This window comes from Lissotriton helveticus, chromosome 9, assembly GCF_964261635.1.
Source record: "Lissotriton helveticus chromosome 9, aLisHel1.1, whole genome shotgun sequence".
Classification (NCBI taxonomy): Eukaryota; Metazoa; Chordata; class Amphibia; order Caudata; family Salamandridae; genus Lissotriton; species Lissotriton helveticus.
This window is the reverse complement of record NC_136070.1, coordinates 786,580,424-786,593,214: the sequence shown is the minus strand read 5'-3', so window position 1 is coordinate 786,593,214 and position 12,791 is coordinate 786,580,424. Positions and strand designations below refer to the sequence as shown.

Below are 12,791 nucleotides of genomic sequence, written 5' to 3'. Positions count from 1 at the left end.
CCGATCGATTAAGAACCATTTACTGTTTCATGACAAACGGATTTTCGTACCGGATGAATCTCTGCAGAGGCAAGCTTTGCAATGGACTCATGATTCAACCTTGAGCGGCCATTTGGGAATACAGAAGACATTACAGGCGGTATCTTGATATTTCTGGTGGGAAACATTGCGTAAAGACACAGAAGAATATGTCTCCAAATGTTCCTTCTGCACGCAGGCTAAAGCTCAGCATCAAAGAACTAGTGGACTACTACGACCAATACCAATACCCCCTGCTCCTTGGCACACCGTGTCTATGGACTTTATAGTTGAAATGCCTCTCAGTTTCGGTAACAATACAATACTCGTAGTTATTAACCACTTGACCAAAATGGGTCATTTTGTAGCCTTAACCAAGCTACCCACATCTGGGGAATTGGCTACTGTATTCTTGCAACAAGTAGTACGATTACACGGTATTCCTTCCGTCCTCATTACGGACAGGGGAACCCAATTTACGTCGCGGTTTTGGAAGGCTCTGTGTGATATCATGAAAATAGATGCCCGTCTGTCAACAAGTTATCATCCCCAGACAGATGGCAAGGCAGAAAGGCTCAATCAAACATTGGAGCAATCTCTAAGGTGTTTTACTTTACAACAGGGTGAGGAATGGAGAACGCTTTTGTGGATGGCTGAGTTTGCATATAACAACGCTACCCCTTCCTTGTTAGGTTGTTCGCCCTTCTTTTGTCTTAATGGGTATCACCCCAACTTACTACCATTTGAGCAACCAGGGGTGTCCAACCATCCCACAATTCAGGAACATCATGCACACCTCAAGTCTGTACTACAGAACGCCAAAACACACTTAGAAGCAGCCAGAACCCGAGACAAACTACAGGCATACAGAAAAAGAACCCCTGAGCCAGATTACAAGATCGGAGATAAGGTGTGGTTGAACACAAAACATTCGAGATTCAAGGGTAATACACGGTTGCAACCTAAATTTGTGGGTCCCTATCCCATAGTCGCTGTGATCAACCCAGTGGCCATGAAACTAAAACTCCCTTCCAAAAATGGCACATACATCCTGTGTTCCATGTTTCTCTGTTGAAACCTTATCTTCCTGGAACTAGGGTATCTGTAAGATCAAAACCGGTGGAGGTGGAGGGGGATGAGCAGTATGAGGTCCAGACCATTCTAGATTCCAAAAGTATAAGGGGACAGGTTCACTACCTTATAGATTGGAAAGGGTATGGGCCAGAGGAGCGTTCCTGGGAGCCAAGCAACCATCTTCACTGCCCTGGGCTCCTGCTGCGTTTTCATGCATTGTTCCCCATTTAGCCTGGTGGACCACCGAGACGTCGGTCGTTGAGAGGGGGTTCTGTCACGTTTAAGCCAGGTTGAGAGATTGAATGTGGAAAAGAGACTTAGAACTACATTTCCCAGAAAACCTGGAGTTCGGCTCTGTCTTCCCTGTTTACTATCTTTTTCCTGCTACTTCCTATATATGCTCCTCCTTTCCGTGGTGCGGTGCTTGTCACCTGTGTTCTATGGTGAAGTCTGATTTATTTGGGAGAAGAACGCTGTGGTTATTATCTAACTGCTTACTTGCCGATGTTCCTAGAGGATGCCGCATGGAATAGAGACCCGTCTTCGGAGAGTCCTGAAGGCGTCCTATACACTTGCCGGCAGAGCCCTGCAGCCGTGGGTGTTAACAGGATCATTTCCGTTGGTCTGCGATCGCGCTGGAGCGCAACCGCGACCTCTGACCCGCCAGCAGCGTCTTGCAGCATTTGGGGGGCTCACAGCTCGTGTCGCGCTGGAGCGCAGAAACGAGACAGAGCCCGATTATTCTTTTATCAACTTTATTACTTTCCTGCTACCTGGGCCCACATAAATGCGCTCGTGAGGAAGCTAGCGCATTCATTGATTTTTTCATTTTGTGGTTATTTCACCTGCATGAACGGGTGTTTCAAGTAGACCTCTTTTGGATTACTTTATACCTTTGATTATTGCCTAGAGGAGCCGTTGAGAGGCTCGGATCAGTAACATATTTCCTGGATACAGCAGGGTGGTGTTGTTAAACCCTGTGTTACAGGAAACAAGAGATACTTTCAGATTGAAAGAAGTATAAAGAAATACTCAAGACTGCGCTTTCAGATAAGTAGATGTTATCTGTGACTTTCTATATTTTTTGAAACATTTTCTTGCTGAAACAATTGCAACCTTGAACAATTAGAAACAAAGAACTCTTTTCTTTTCTTTACTTTATTTTTTACATTTTGTGCCTTTTTCTCAGGATGATTGTGGCAGATGTCATATGAGTTGGTCATCTCTTCTATATATATATATAGATTGCCTATAGTGGGTTAAGGGGGAAAAACTCATGCCTGTCTATTGTGTCTCTCATACAGGGAACAAGATGCAGTCATAGGAGTGAGGCCTACAACTCCTTCAACCCATGCTGTAGAGTGTTCTGGCTGCCACAGTGTTTTGTTTTGTTTATCCCTTTTTTCCCCTTCCCCTGCTGAGGTCATATCTGTGGAGTGATTACTTACAACTTGCAGGTAGCGCCGCAATCAGGGAAGGGGTTAACTAGCTTCATCATCGCTCCTGCTGTACCCGGCTTTTCAAGGTTAGTCAACCATCCTCTGTTGTGACACCACCTGTTGATGAAGGGCGCTCTGCGTCGCTCACGTAGGGGCGTCATATCAGCCGAGGATACAGCAGGTCAGGAAACCGGGGACTTCTTTAAAGGTTTCCTTCCATTCTTGGGCCCCATGGCACAAACAGTTGGGCTGTACGAGGACTGACCAGGGTCCTTGAAGCCACCATCACAGTAACAGCTGGTGACATCTCCAACATCACTGCAGAGCTACAGGCGGACCACCTTATAATGCTTCAGAACCGCATGGTCCTAGACGTCATCCTTGCTGATCGTGGTGGTGTGTGTAAATTGATCGGCTCCAGCTGCTGCGTGTATATCCCAGACAACGCACCTAGTGTACGATGCCATCCAACGTCTGCACGCCTTTCTTCCGAAATTCATCTGAATGAAGGCAACTGGTCCCTCACAGGCTTGATCTGGGGGCTCCTTTCCCAGTGGGAGTGGAGGGTCCTCATCTTCCTTGCCTTGGGAGTAACAGTCCTGGTCTTCTGCTGTTTGTGCTTTCAGTGCCTGCCTGTGCTCTGTACAATGTGTGTCCAGACCATCAAGCCTCCACCCTCTAACATTCACAACACCAATATGATGATGATGCTCCAACAAGAAACCGATGGCCTTATGAACATTGACATTTCTTAAAGTATTTGCCACTCAATGGCAAAAGGAAGGTCTGAGGAAAAGTGTTCTTCTGATCGGCATCATTTGTATCGGGACTCCATTGTTTTTTCATTGCCATTTCGTGTCAAACACTTCCACACGACCCACCGGGTCGTTTCTGCTGATGCCTGAGGAAATTCTAACTGACATGACAAAAACCATCTTGCAGCCTGCATTTCTGCCCAGGAACTGTCGCACACCCAGCCCTCCTGTTCTTTGCAGTTCGACAGAAAGCCAAGAGACACTCACGCCCTGTGTAAATGATTTGTTTTCCATCTCCTGCTCCCTGCCTGGTAAACATCCTTGACACTGTGATCAGGTTATCTGGACAATGGTCTGACTGCTGGGCCTTGATCAGGGTGATTGGACAATGGTTTGAATGACCGAGCTTTAATCAAGCTGATCGAACAGTGACCTGAATGACCGTGCAATGATTTGAGTACCAAGCCTTGACCAGGTCACCAACTACAAACATCGTGTGGATCTGATTATCAACTGCAAACACTGCCCTGATTGAACAATGGACTAACAGCCAAAAGACTGGAATTAAAAAAGTATAAAAGGCTTGTAAGCTGCGGAGGAAAGCAGCAGCCTCCTCTGTCTTGTTTCTAACGAGTTTGGGACTCTGTTCCATAGCCCGGGCTATTTGAATAAATCTGGGTTCCTCCTGCAGACGAAGACTCCTGTGTCTCCTTTTACTACGTATGAAGGTTATGGAAGACTTGGGCGGATCCCCCGCCGCCGAGACCCAGTAAGTGGGTTATTCCGGTTCTTCACTATTCTTTCATGTAATCACGCTTCTGAGCCTGAAATGTACCCGATACTCCATTTTGAAACCCACTGTACTTCATATTGAAACCTTTGAGCCTGCGCAACAGAGTCTGAAAACCATCAAGTCATGGCATTGAATGAGTGCCAGGGACAGTCTTGACCAAGATGCGCCTGGGAACTTCACCTCCTGAACTCTACAGAGGAAGCAAAATTGTTAACTGGACAACTTTGTAACCGACATTGATACATTCACTGCTGGGTGGAATAAAACATGCATGGGAAAATAAAATTGATGGGGGGGGACATAAAATTTAAATTTATGGGGAAAAGTTTCATTTTAGTATGGTGTGATGACATCTCCCCGTCTTTTGGCCAATCAAATTTGGGGATCCTTACACTGCCCTGGTAAACAGTATAACTAGAGTAGGTTTAGCTAGAAATATTGTCCGACTTGTCCGAATAGCTGACCTGTCACTGACCCAACGCACTCAATAGGTGATCGAGAGTAGAGGTGCTGGCGGAGCACTGTGTCAGAAGATTCGATAACCCAATCGAGGTTCGGGAGCAAGGGTGCTGGTGGAGCACTCTGACGGAAGATTTGATAACCCAATCGGGGTTCGGCTGTTAGCTGCAGAGAGGGTTGTAGAGCTGGTGTTGCCACTTTTACTGTGGGTGCCGGTCTTAGCCTGTGGTGGTCCTGTCCTGATCCAAATTTGGCTACACCTGTCCCGATTTCTGGTCGGCACCTGTTGTCTCGCTGGCACTTGCACTTTGGGGTTTCTATCTTCTAACTGACCCGTGGCCAGGGTTAGTTCTTCATACCATTCTAGGTAAATATTCAATGTGGTATGTCATTGTACTGTTTCCTTCTCTCTTCCCACCCTAATGTCAAATGCGTAAAGACTGCTTCATAAAATCACTGCATATTTTCATTCTAATCATTATTTTCCTGATTGAAAGATTTCTGATGTTTAATATTTGGATTAAGACATTTTAGAAATTTAGATAAAGAGTTTAAACCTTTCCCGAGTTTGTGGTTATTATACGAGTGCAAATGTTATTATTCTACCTATTATTCTAACTCCTTTTGATCCCTTAGGACTTTAGGTACCGATGACAAGGATTGGTAAGTCAATGGTATAGGTCCTAAATGAAATTTATAAATCACTGATTAAGTGCACAGGTTACCTGATTAAAACTCATTATATGTTGTTTTTATGGGCCCAGGTGCAGTCCTGCCAACCGTCACGCAACAGGTGTGACGCTCACGCATTTCAGTGCGGTGATCCGCATCACCGCACTGAATTGCATTGTCACGCATTTTGCCACCTGCTGCCAGGCGAGCCACCAGCGCCACCTGTCATCTCTGTGCCCGGGCTCTCTCTGCTGCTCCGAGTGCGCCTGCTTCCGTCGTGTTCCTAAACAGTTAACCACTGCTGCAGCTCTCAGCTCTGAGAGCGCTACAAATGTATCGACTGCACTCTGCCAGGAGCTGCCTGTTGCTTTGGAAACAGAATGCGGCAAATGATGGCGCGGCGCCAGCGCGGCTCATGATACAGCATGGGCCGGGCTGGCTGCCCTCTCAGTCCGATTACTGCAGCCAATCACCGACCGTGTCACCAGGGCAGGGGGCCGGGATTAAATTCGGGCCTACCACGCTTGGGGCTCACAGCTGACCTGCAGCCACCAGACAGTTTGCTACTGGACGGGTCCCCACCCCGGGACGCACTGGACAGCCTGGACTAGGAATTACATCTGTGGCCCCAATAATGGCCGCCTGCCAGCAAAGTCAGCGATGGTGTTTCCGAGGGGAGCCCGGCCGAGGGAGATTGCTGTACAGATTAGTGGCAGAATGCACAATGCACCCAGGCAATTGTTCGTTCTTATGCCCAATGAGCACCACCTTTCGGCATCAGGCCCAAAGCAGAGTAGCGGGCTCAGTCCCCAGACTGAGGCCCTCTGTGTCACTGGCTCAATTCCTCATTGGCTCCACACAGCACAGGGGCTGCTATGTCCCCCTTCACGGCCCACCGTCACTCGCAGCCCCCACCACTCGGCCCTTCTCACCCGAGTGGTGGCCACAGAAAATGTCCAGGATGGTTTGGGCTTATCAGGTGGTCGGCGTGGGTCCCAGCCAGAGCCAAGCGCCCGTCGGATCACCTTCTCCGTGCAAGCTGCCAGCCCCGAGCCTCCGTGTGCAGACAGGCCCAGTCATGCCTCGGGGAGGCTCGCCACCAGCAGGCCTCTCTAATGCTGTCACGGCACCTCCTTCGGACCCCGGTCGCAGCGGGTCACACCTTCACCTTTCACAGCCCATAAGTGGACGGGTAATCAGACAGTGATGGAGTCATGAATGACCTTCACTGGGTTGCAGCGGCCGCGCCAGTAGGCTAGGACTCACTGCAGACAGCCACCACTGCAGCCTGGACTGACAGGATTGCCTTGCAGTGGGTCGCTCGTGGCCTGAGGTAAGCCAGCTGCCTTGCAGAAAGTCACTGCCCGACGCGCCAATCATGCAACGATATCTGGCTGAGCTCATTCAGAACTGAAGAACAGTAAGTAGATGTTGTTTACCAGCTAATTGTTGCCAACCACCCCGAGTATGTGACAGTCAGTGTAATAATAACTGAAATTAATGAGAGTACATGATCAGGTGAGGCCCCTGCCACCTACCTGCAGTCTAAGACAGGTGGGTCCTCAGCCGTGACTAAAAGTCCATAATTTTGTTGGTAATATCCCAGCGTGTCCTCAAAAATGGAATGTTCACGAAATGTTGTGGGTGCCTTTGAAGTCCGGGAGGGTTGACAGGAGGCGACGAGGGAGGGGCAGGGAAAGGGGTCGCCGGGTGGAGGAGTGGTAGAAATGTACCCCTCGCCCCTAGAATAAACAGAAATTACAGACTCTGAATGTCTGTGCAAAATCGCCTCAGAGGTTAGATAAACCTGCAGGCTATGGCTTTAGGCAGCGGAGCTACCCCTATGAAACAACCATTGCTGGGTTTGGCAACTGATTTAGGGTTTTATTTCATCATAAAGAAATGCCCCTCAGTTTAAGTAAGTCTAATAGGAGTTCAATTCCTTAAAGCAGTGGTTCCCAAACTTTTGACTCCTGAGGACCCCCACTGAATTACTACTGCAAGCCAGGGACCCCCAAGCAATTTGTACGATATAAATTTCAAAAATGAGAACTGTAATTCGCAAAAAATACACAAAACAGTACACACCAAGCAAATACTTAAATTACTAAAGCGTTTATTATTTTATATTGAAAAAATATACAACAATCAAAACATTTCAATGGGACGGATGGTGCTGCATCTCAGCGACTAACTTTTCAATGTCTGGTTTTATTTCGGAAAGTTGAATCCTCAGGTCTGATTCTATGTTTTCCAAACAATTTCTATATTTATTTTTTAGATACATAAGATCTGAGAACGCTTTTTCACATAAATATGTGGTGGGGAAAGGAAATAAAATCATAACTTCAATACAAAGATCTGGGCCTAAATCCATTGTTCCTTTGCTCCCCATGCCGTTCCAGTTTGAACCCAGCCATATGCAAATCAGTCCTGACCATGCACCCAATGGGAACCGTCCAGCCCAAACTGCCAGGCCAGGTCCACCCTGGACTGGAAACAAGCATCCTAGGACCGGTTTCGGGGTTTTGCCCTTCATAAGCCAGAATGAAAGCTTGACCGCACATATAATTCACCCAAGGGCTTATGGAAAGTGGGTAAACGGACAGCAGTGTGAAAACCCTACTGCTGATACTGGCTGCATCTATTTTTACCTGCCTGCCAAGTAACAGTAACTGACACTCTGAATATGTGCCTTTCCCCCGCAGCAGCCATAGACCCAAAAGAAAACATAATTCAGCCCTGTTGCACCATTTTCTTGGTCATTTTCTTGCTGTAGATGAGAAGCCATGCCAGCAACGATGCACCTTCATCTTCTTGAGATCGGACACTGATTTTGTGTAGTGCAGCGTAGTAAGTTATTTTAAGTGCATTGTGTACCCATAAATGTGCAAAATACAAGCAATACAGATTAGTAAACCAGGTGATAGTTTTCCAGTCGTAACATGAGGTACTTAACTCATTCATGGCAGACAAAGCAGTTGGCATTAGTGGCAGGCTTTTGGTTTCTGTCTATTCAAGAGAAGCATTAATGTTTTATTTCATGAGCTATGAATGACAAATATTCAGGAAAGGTAAATCTACCTCAGTGACTGAGTCACCCATAGCGAGCAAATGAAAATACGCGCGCTGCCCCTTGAAGTTATGGGTTCCATTTATTCAGTGATGGGGCGGAGCAGGAAGTAGATTAACAAGACCATCTTAAGTGTGTTTCTTAAGACGCACTTCTAGAAAAAGCAACTTGGATTTTCATAGCGTTGTTCACTTTCATTTTGATGAGCCTGATAACAAAAATGAAACACTTATTTAATGTGTGCGTTCGCTTTAAACTTAAGCATATGTCATCAAGGCAGGGTTGTGTATCCTACAGGGGAAAGTACTTTAGTTTATGAAGGAATGCCAATCACGCTGTAACTGCTTTGGGTAAATATGGTTTTCAGAATGAGGCATACATGCATAGATTTTATAATGTGCCATGAATAAACCGTGTTAAAATTCAATATTTTGGACTATACTTCTCGAGTGCAGCTACACTTTCCATGAAACCAACCCTGACGGCAGAAATGAACCTCAATGCCACTAGCATTTAATAAGCTGATCGCTCATCACATGTTTAGAATCAGACATATAAAAAGGCTGCTGCTAATTCCCCTTGCGTAGCCGTAAAACACTCATGTGTTTATCTTTGATTTCCAGAGTGAAGTGCCCTCCTGCCGGCCCGAGGTGCCTAATGCTGCTTAGCTTTAAAACGAGGCACAGCTGTACTCTGCATTCAGGGCAGAAAGTGAAGAGGGGACATTGCGCCGCAAAATGCTCTGGGTCTTACTGCGTCTGCACTGTATTTCACAGCTCTTGTGGCGCATGTGCATTTTGTTTTTCTTACTGTTATTATGGAAGGCACTCGAGTCCTGCGGACCCCCTGGGAATGTGTCACGGACCCCTGGGGGTCCGCGGACCACAGTTTGGGAAACGCTGCCTTAAAGCATTAGAAGGTTTCACACTCCTCAAAAGCTCACCCCAGAGTTATCCTTTTAGTGGTCTTAGAAGCAGCACTATCTGTCAAATTTACATAAGTTCTTGGATTAGGTGGCATAATAAGAGAGTTTGCACATGATGTGCCAGCACAGAAGAGAGCAGAGCTTTCAATCCAGCTTTCTACATAGAACTTAAAAGGTCAGATCTCTGACCCCTGAGCTATCGCTCAGGTTATATAACTGTAACGATGCAAGACCATAGACAGCAGAGCTGCCTGTCATCCTACAGAGAACTTAGAGTCAGGCCTAAAGGTCTTCATTGACTGTCGCACTGAATGTCAGGTGTGAGTGGTTTATTTACCCAGGTACTGCATTGCATTTATTAAAACAAGGTTTTTGTTTTGTAGCATACATTTTCTTAATCCACTGCTCGTGATATAGTATCACTGAAGGCTTCGCACATGAGATGTTAATGTCAGTCATAGGTGCCTTAAAAACATACAAACGTAACTCATGCATGTACTGATAACATCCCAGCTATGTTTGGGCTGCTCCGGGGACTCTGGTCAGTGGTGCGAAGATAGTGTCACTCATAGTCACTGAAATGTCACTCATAATTACACTGAAATTAAAAAAAATGTCACACATAGCAATCTGAAACCTTGGCAGCTATGCAGGTGAGTATGGTTAAACCGAGTCGGGTGACCTGCACTCTCTGTCACTGGCCTGAAACTGGAGCAATCAGGTAGAGCCGAACTTATGTTTAATTATGGGGCTCATAAAAAACTGACACACATGCAGTTCACCAGTGTTGGGAGATGACCCCACGTGCAGGCTCTCCCCTTTTATTCTAACCCCGGAGGCCACGCCTGGCCTGCGGATAACGTGGGTACAGTTCCTGCTGGCAGACTAGCACTCGAAATATTACACCTTGTGTCATCATTCAGCCTGTACTGTAAGTAAACTTACAGCTCGTCTATATTGACTGCAATCACGGTCTGCCAGTCTATATATGATGGTTGCACATTTCTTTAACAGTACGATCAGGTCACAAGGGCACTAAGTTAGTGCCCTTCTATTTCTGGTGCTGTAAAGAACTTTTAAGATCTTCTTAGAGTGTCTTGTTGCTCAAATTGGTATTTCTGTTATCTGTTTCCCTCGTCTCAATTGCTTGATTTTTGCTTGCGAGAAAGTGTCACTCATAGTAGTCATAGAAATGTGACTTATAATAGCGACCTGAAACCTTGGCAGCTATGCGCAGAAAAAGTAGGGTGACCAGATGTAGAGAACCAAAAAAAAACGGGACGTTTTAGGAAAATAGAAGAAGGACTACCATTTTCTTCAACAGAATGGTGCAGAATGACAGTTCTCATCAACATAAGATCATAGAAAAGGCATTAAGAAAATAAATAAAATGGAATTCTTACAACAAACATCATACATATTCATTATAACACCAAAAAATCGTGCCTCTCAATATGTTCAGTAGAGCACCTCTAAAAACCGGGACATGAGCCAAAATTACCGAAATCTGCCGGGACAGCCGCTAAAAACGGGACTGTCCGGGCAAATCCGGGAGTCTGGTCACCCTAAGAAAAAGCCCCTACTCAGCATCTCGATTGCTGGTCACCCTAAGAAAAAGCCTCTACTCAGCATCTCGATTGCTTCACGCGTAGGCAGTGTTCCGTAGAAGTACGTCATTCCGTTACGCCCATTAGCGTCACCGGCCTAGGAGACGGTTTACATTAGCGACGCCTCGCCCACTGTGCTGTGCGTCCGTTGCCGGGGAGACGGATAGGCTCTAGGAGACGCTTTGGCTTCAGCAAGGATGTCTGGGGAGAAACCGGTTATTCCACCTAGTGGTAGAGGACAGAGAGCCTCGGTGGTGTCAGAGGATCCATCGGCCATACGAACGGCTACTAGTGGACCCGAGGGTTCAACAAGACCGTCTGGGGAGCGATTGGAGATACCACAGGCCCCGAGTGGACATAGAGTTTCAACAAGGGGGTCGGTTGATCAATCAGAAATACCCCCGTCTGTCAGTGGACACCGAGCACCAACTAGAGTTGTTTCAGGCGAGCAATCGCAGTTACGTCCTTCTGGCAGTGAACGTAGAACCTCAACGGGGGGGTCAGGCGAGCAATTGCAGTTACGACCGCCTGGAAGTGGACGTAGAACCTCAACGAGGGTGCCTGGTGAGCAATCGCAGCTAGGACCGGCTGGCAGTGAACGTAGAGCCTCAACGAGGGTGCCTGGGGAGCAATCGCAGCCAGGACCGGCTGGCAGTGAACGTAGAACCTCAACGAGGGTGCCTGGAGAGCAATCGCAGCTAGGACCGGCTGGCAGTGAACGTAGAACCTCGAGGGTGCCTGGAGAGCAATCGCAGCCAGGACCGGCCGGCAGTGAACGTAGAGCCTCAACGAGGGTGCCCGGGGAGCAATCGCAGCTAGGACTGGCTGGCAGTGAACGTAGAGCCTCAACGAGGGTGCCTGGAGAGCAATCCCAGCTAGGACTGGCTGGCAGTGAACGTAGAGCCTCAACGAGGGTGCCTGGAGAGCAATCCCAGCTAGGACTGGCTGGCAGTGAACGTAGAGCCTCAACGAGGGTGCCTGGAGAGCAGTCCCAGCTAGGACTGGCTGGCAGTGAACGTAGAGCCTCAACGAGGGTGCCTGGAGAGCAATCCCAGCTAGGACTGGCTGGCAGTGAACGTAGAGCCTCAACGAGGGTGCCTGGAGAGCAATCCCAGCTAGGACTGGCTGGCAGTGAACGTAGAGCCTCAACAGGTGTGTCAGGCGAGCAGCTGCAGTCACGACCGCCTGGCAGTGGACATAGAACCTCAACGGGGGGGTCTGGCGAGCTATTGCATTTGCGGCCTTCTGGCAGTGAGCGTAGAACCTCAACGGGGGTGTCAGGCGAGCATTTGCGGCCTTCTGGCAGTGGGCATATAACGTCAACGAGGGCATCTGGCGAGCAATTGCACTTAAGACCTTCTGGCAGTGGGCATATACCCTCGACGAGGGCGTCTGGGGAGTATTTGCAGTTGAGACCATCTGACAGTGGGCGCAGAGCCTCAACAAGAGCACCAGGGGAGCAATTTGAGGTACCCTCGTCTGCAAGCGGACACAGACCCTCAATAAGGATGTCAGAGGGACAGTTGGAGTTGCTACAAGTTCTAAATGGACACAGCTCCTCAGCAAGGATGTCGGAGGAACAATTGGAGATACCACCGGTGCCCAGAGAGTTGGCGATACAGAACGCAAAGGCCTACCTATTGAAGACCGAAGGGAGTAACGGCCTCAGTCTGTAAGCAATCGGGGGGGGGGGGGGGAGGTGGTGTGACATATCGAGTCTGAGTGAGGTGTTCTGAGGAGGCGATTAGTTCTTTATAAAGTATGTGTGTGTCCGCAGGAGACGTCGTGTGGGACCGAGGTTAATAATCCCAGGCACGACAAGGAAGGCAGCAGCATAAACAGCTTAGAGAGGGAAATGCACGGGGTTAGGTGGGAATTTTCCAGCAAAGGGAAGCTTGAAACGGGCTATCGTGAGATTTAGGCCAAATCAAGTATCTATTGATTTTGGGCAGTGGCCTTTGGAGGGATTGGAAGCA

The 12,791-nt window shown here is 47.9% G+C and overlaps 1 protein-coding gene across 1 annotated transcript in view; it reads left to right on the top strand.

The window, feature by feature from the left end:
* Nucleotides 1-10,916: 10,916 nt before the first annotated feature.
* RSPH6A (radial spoke head 6 homolog A) overlaps nucleotides 10,917-12,791 on the top strand; it is a 273,085-nt gene continuing 271,210 nt past the window's right edge. The window contains exon 1 of the mRNA XM_078660911.1: nucleotides 10,917-12,487. Within this exon, the coding sequence (XP_078517037.1) occupies nucleotides 11,013-12,487 (1,475 nt within the window). The 5' untranslated portion in view covers nucleotides 10,917-11,012. The remainder of the gene's footprint in view (nucleotides 12,488-12,791) is intronic.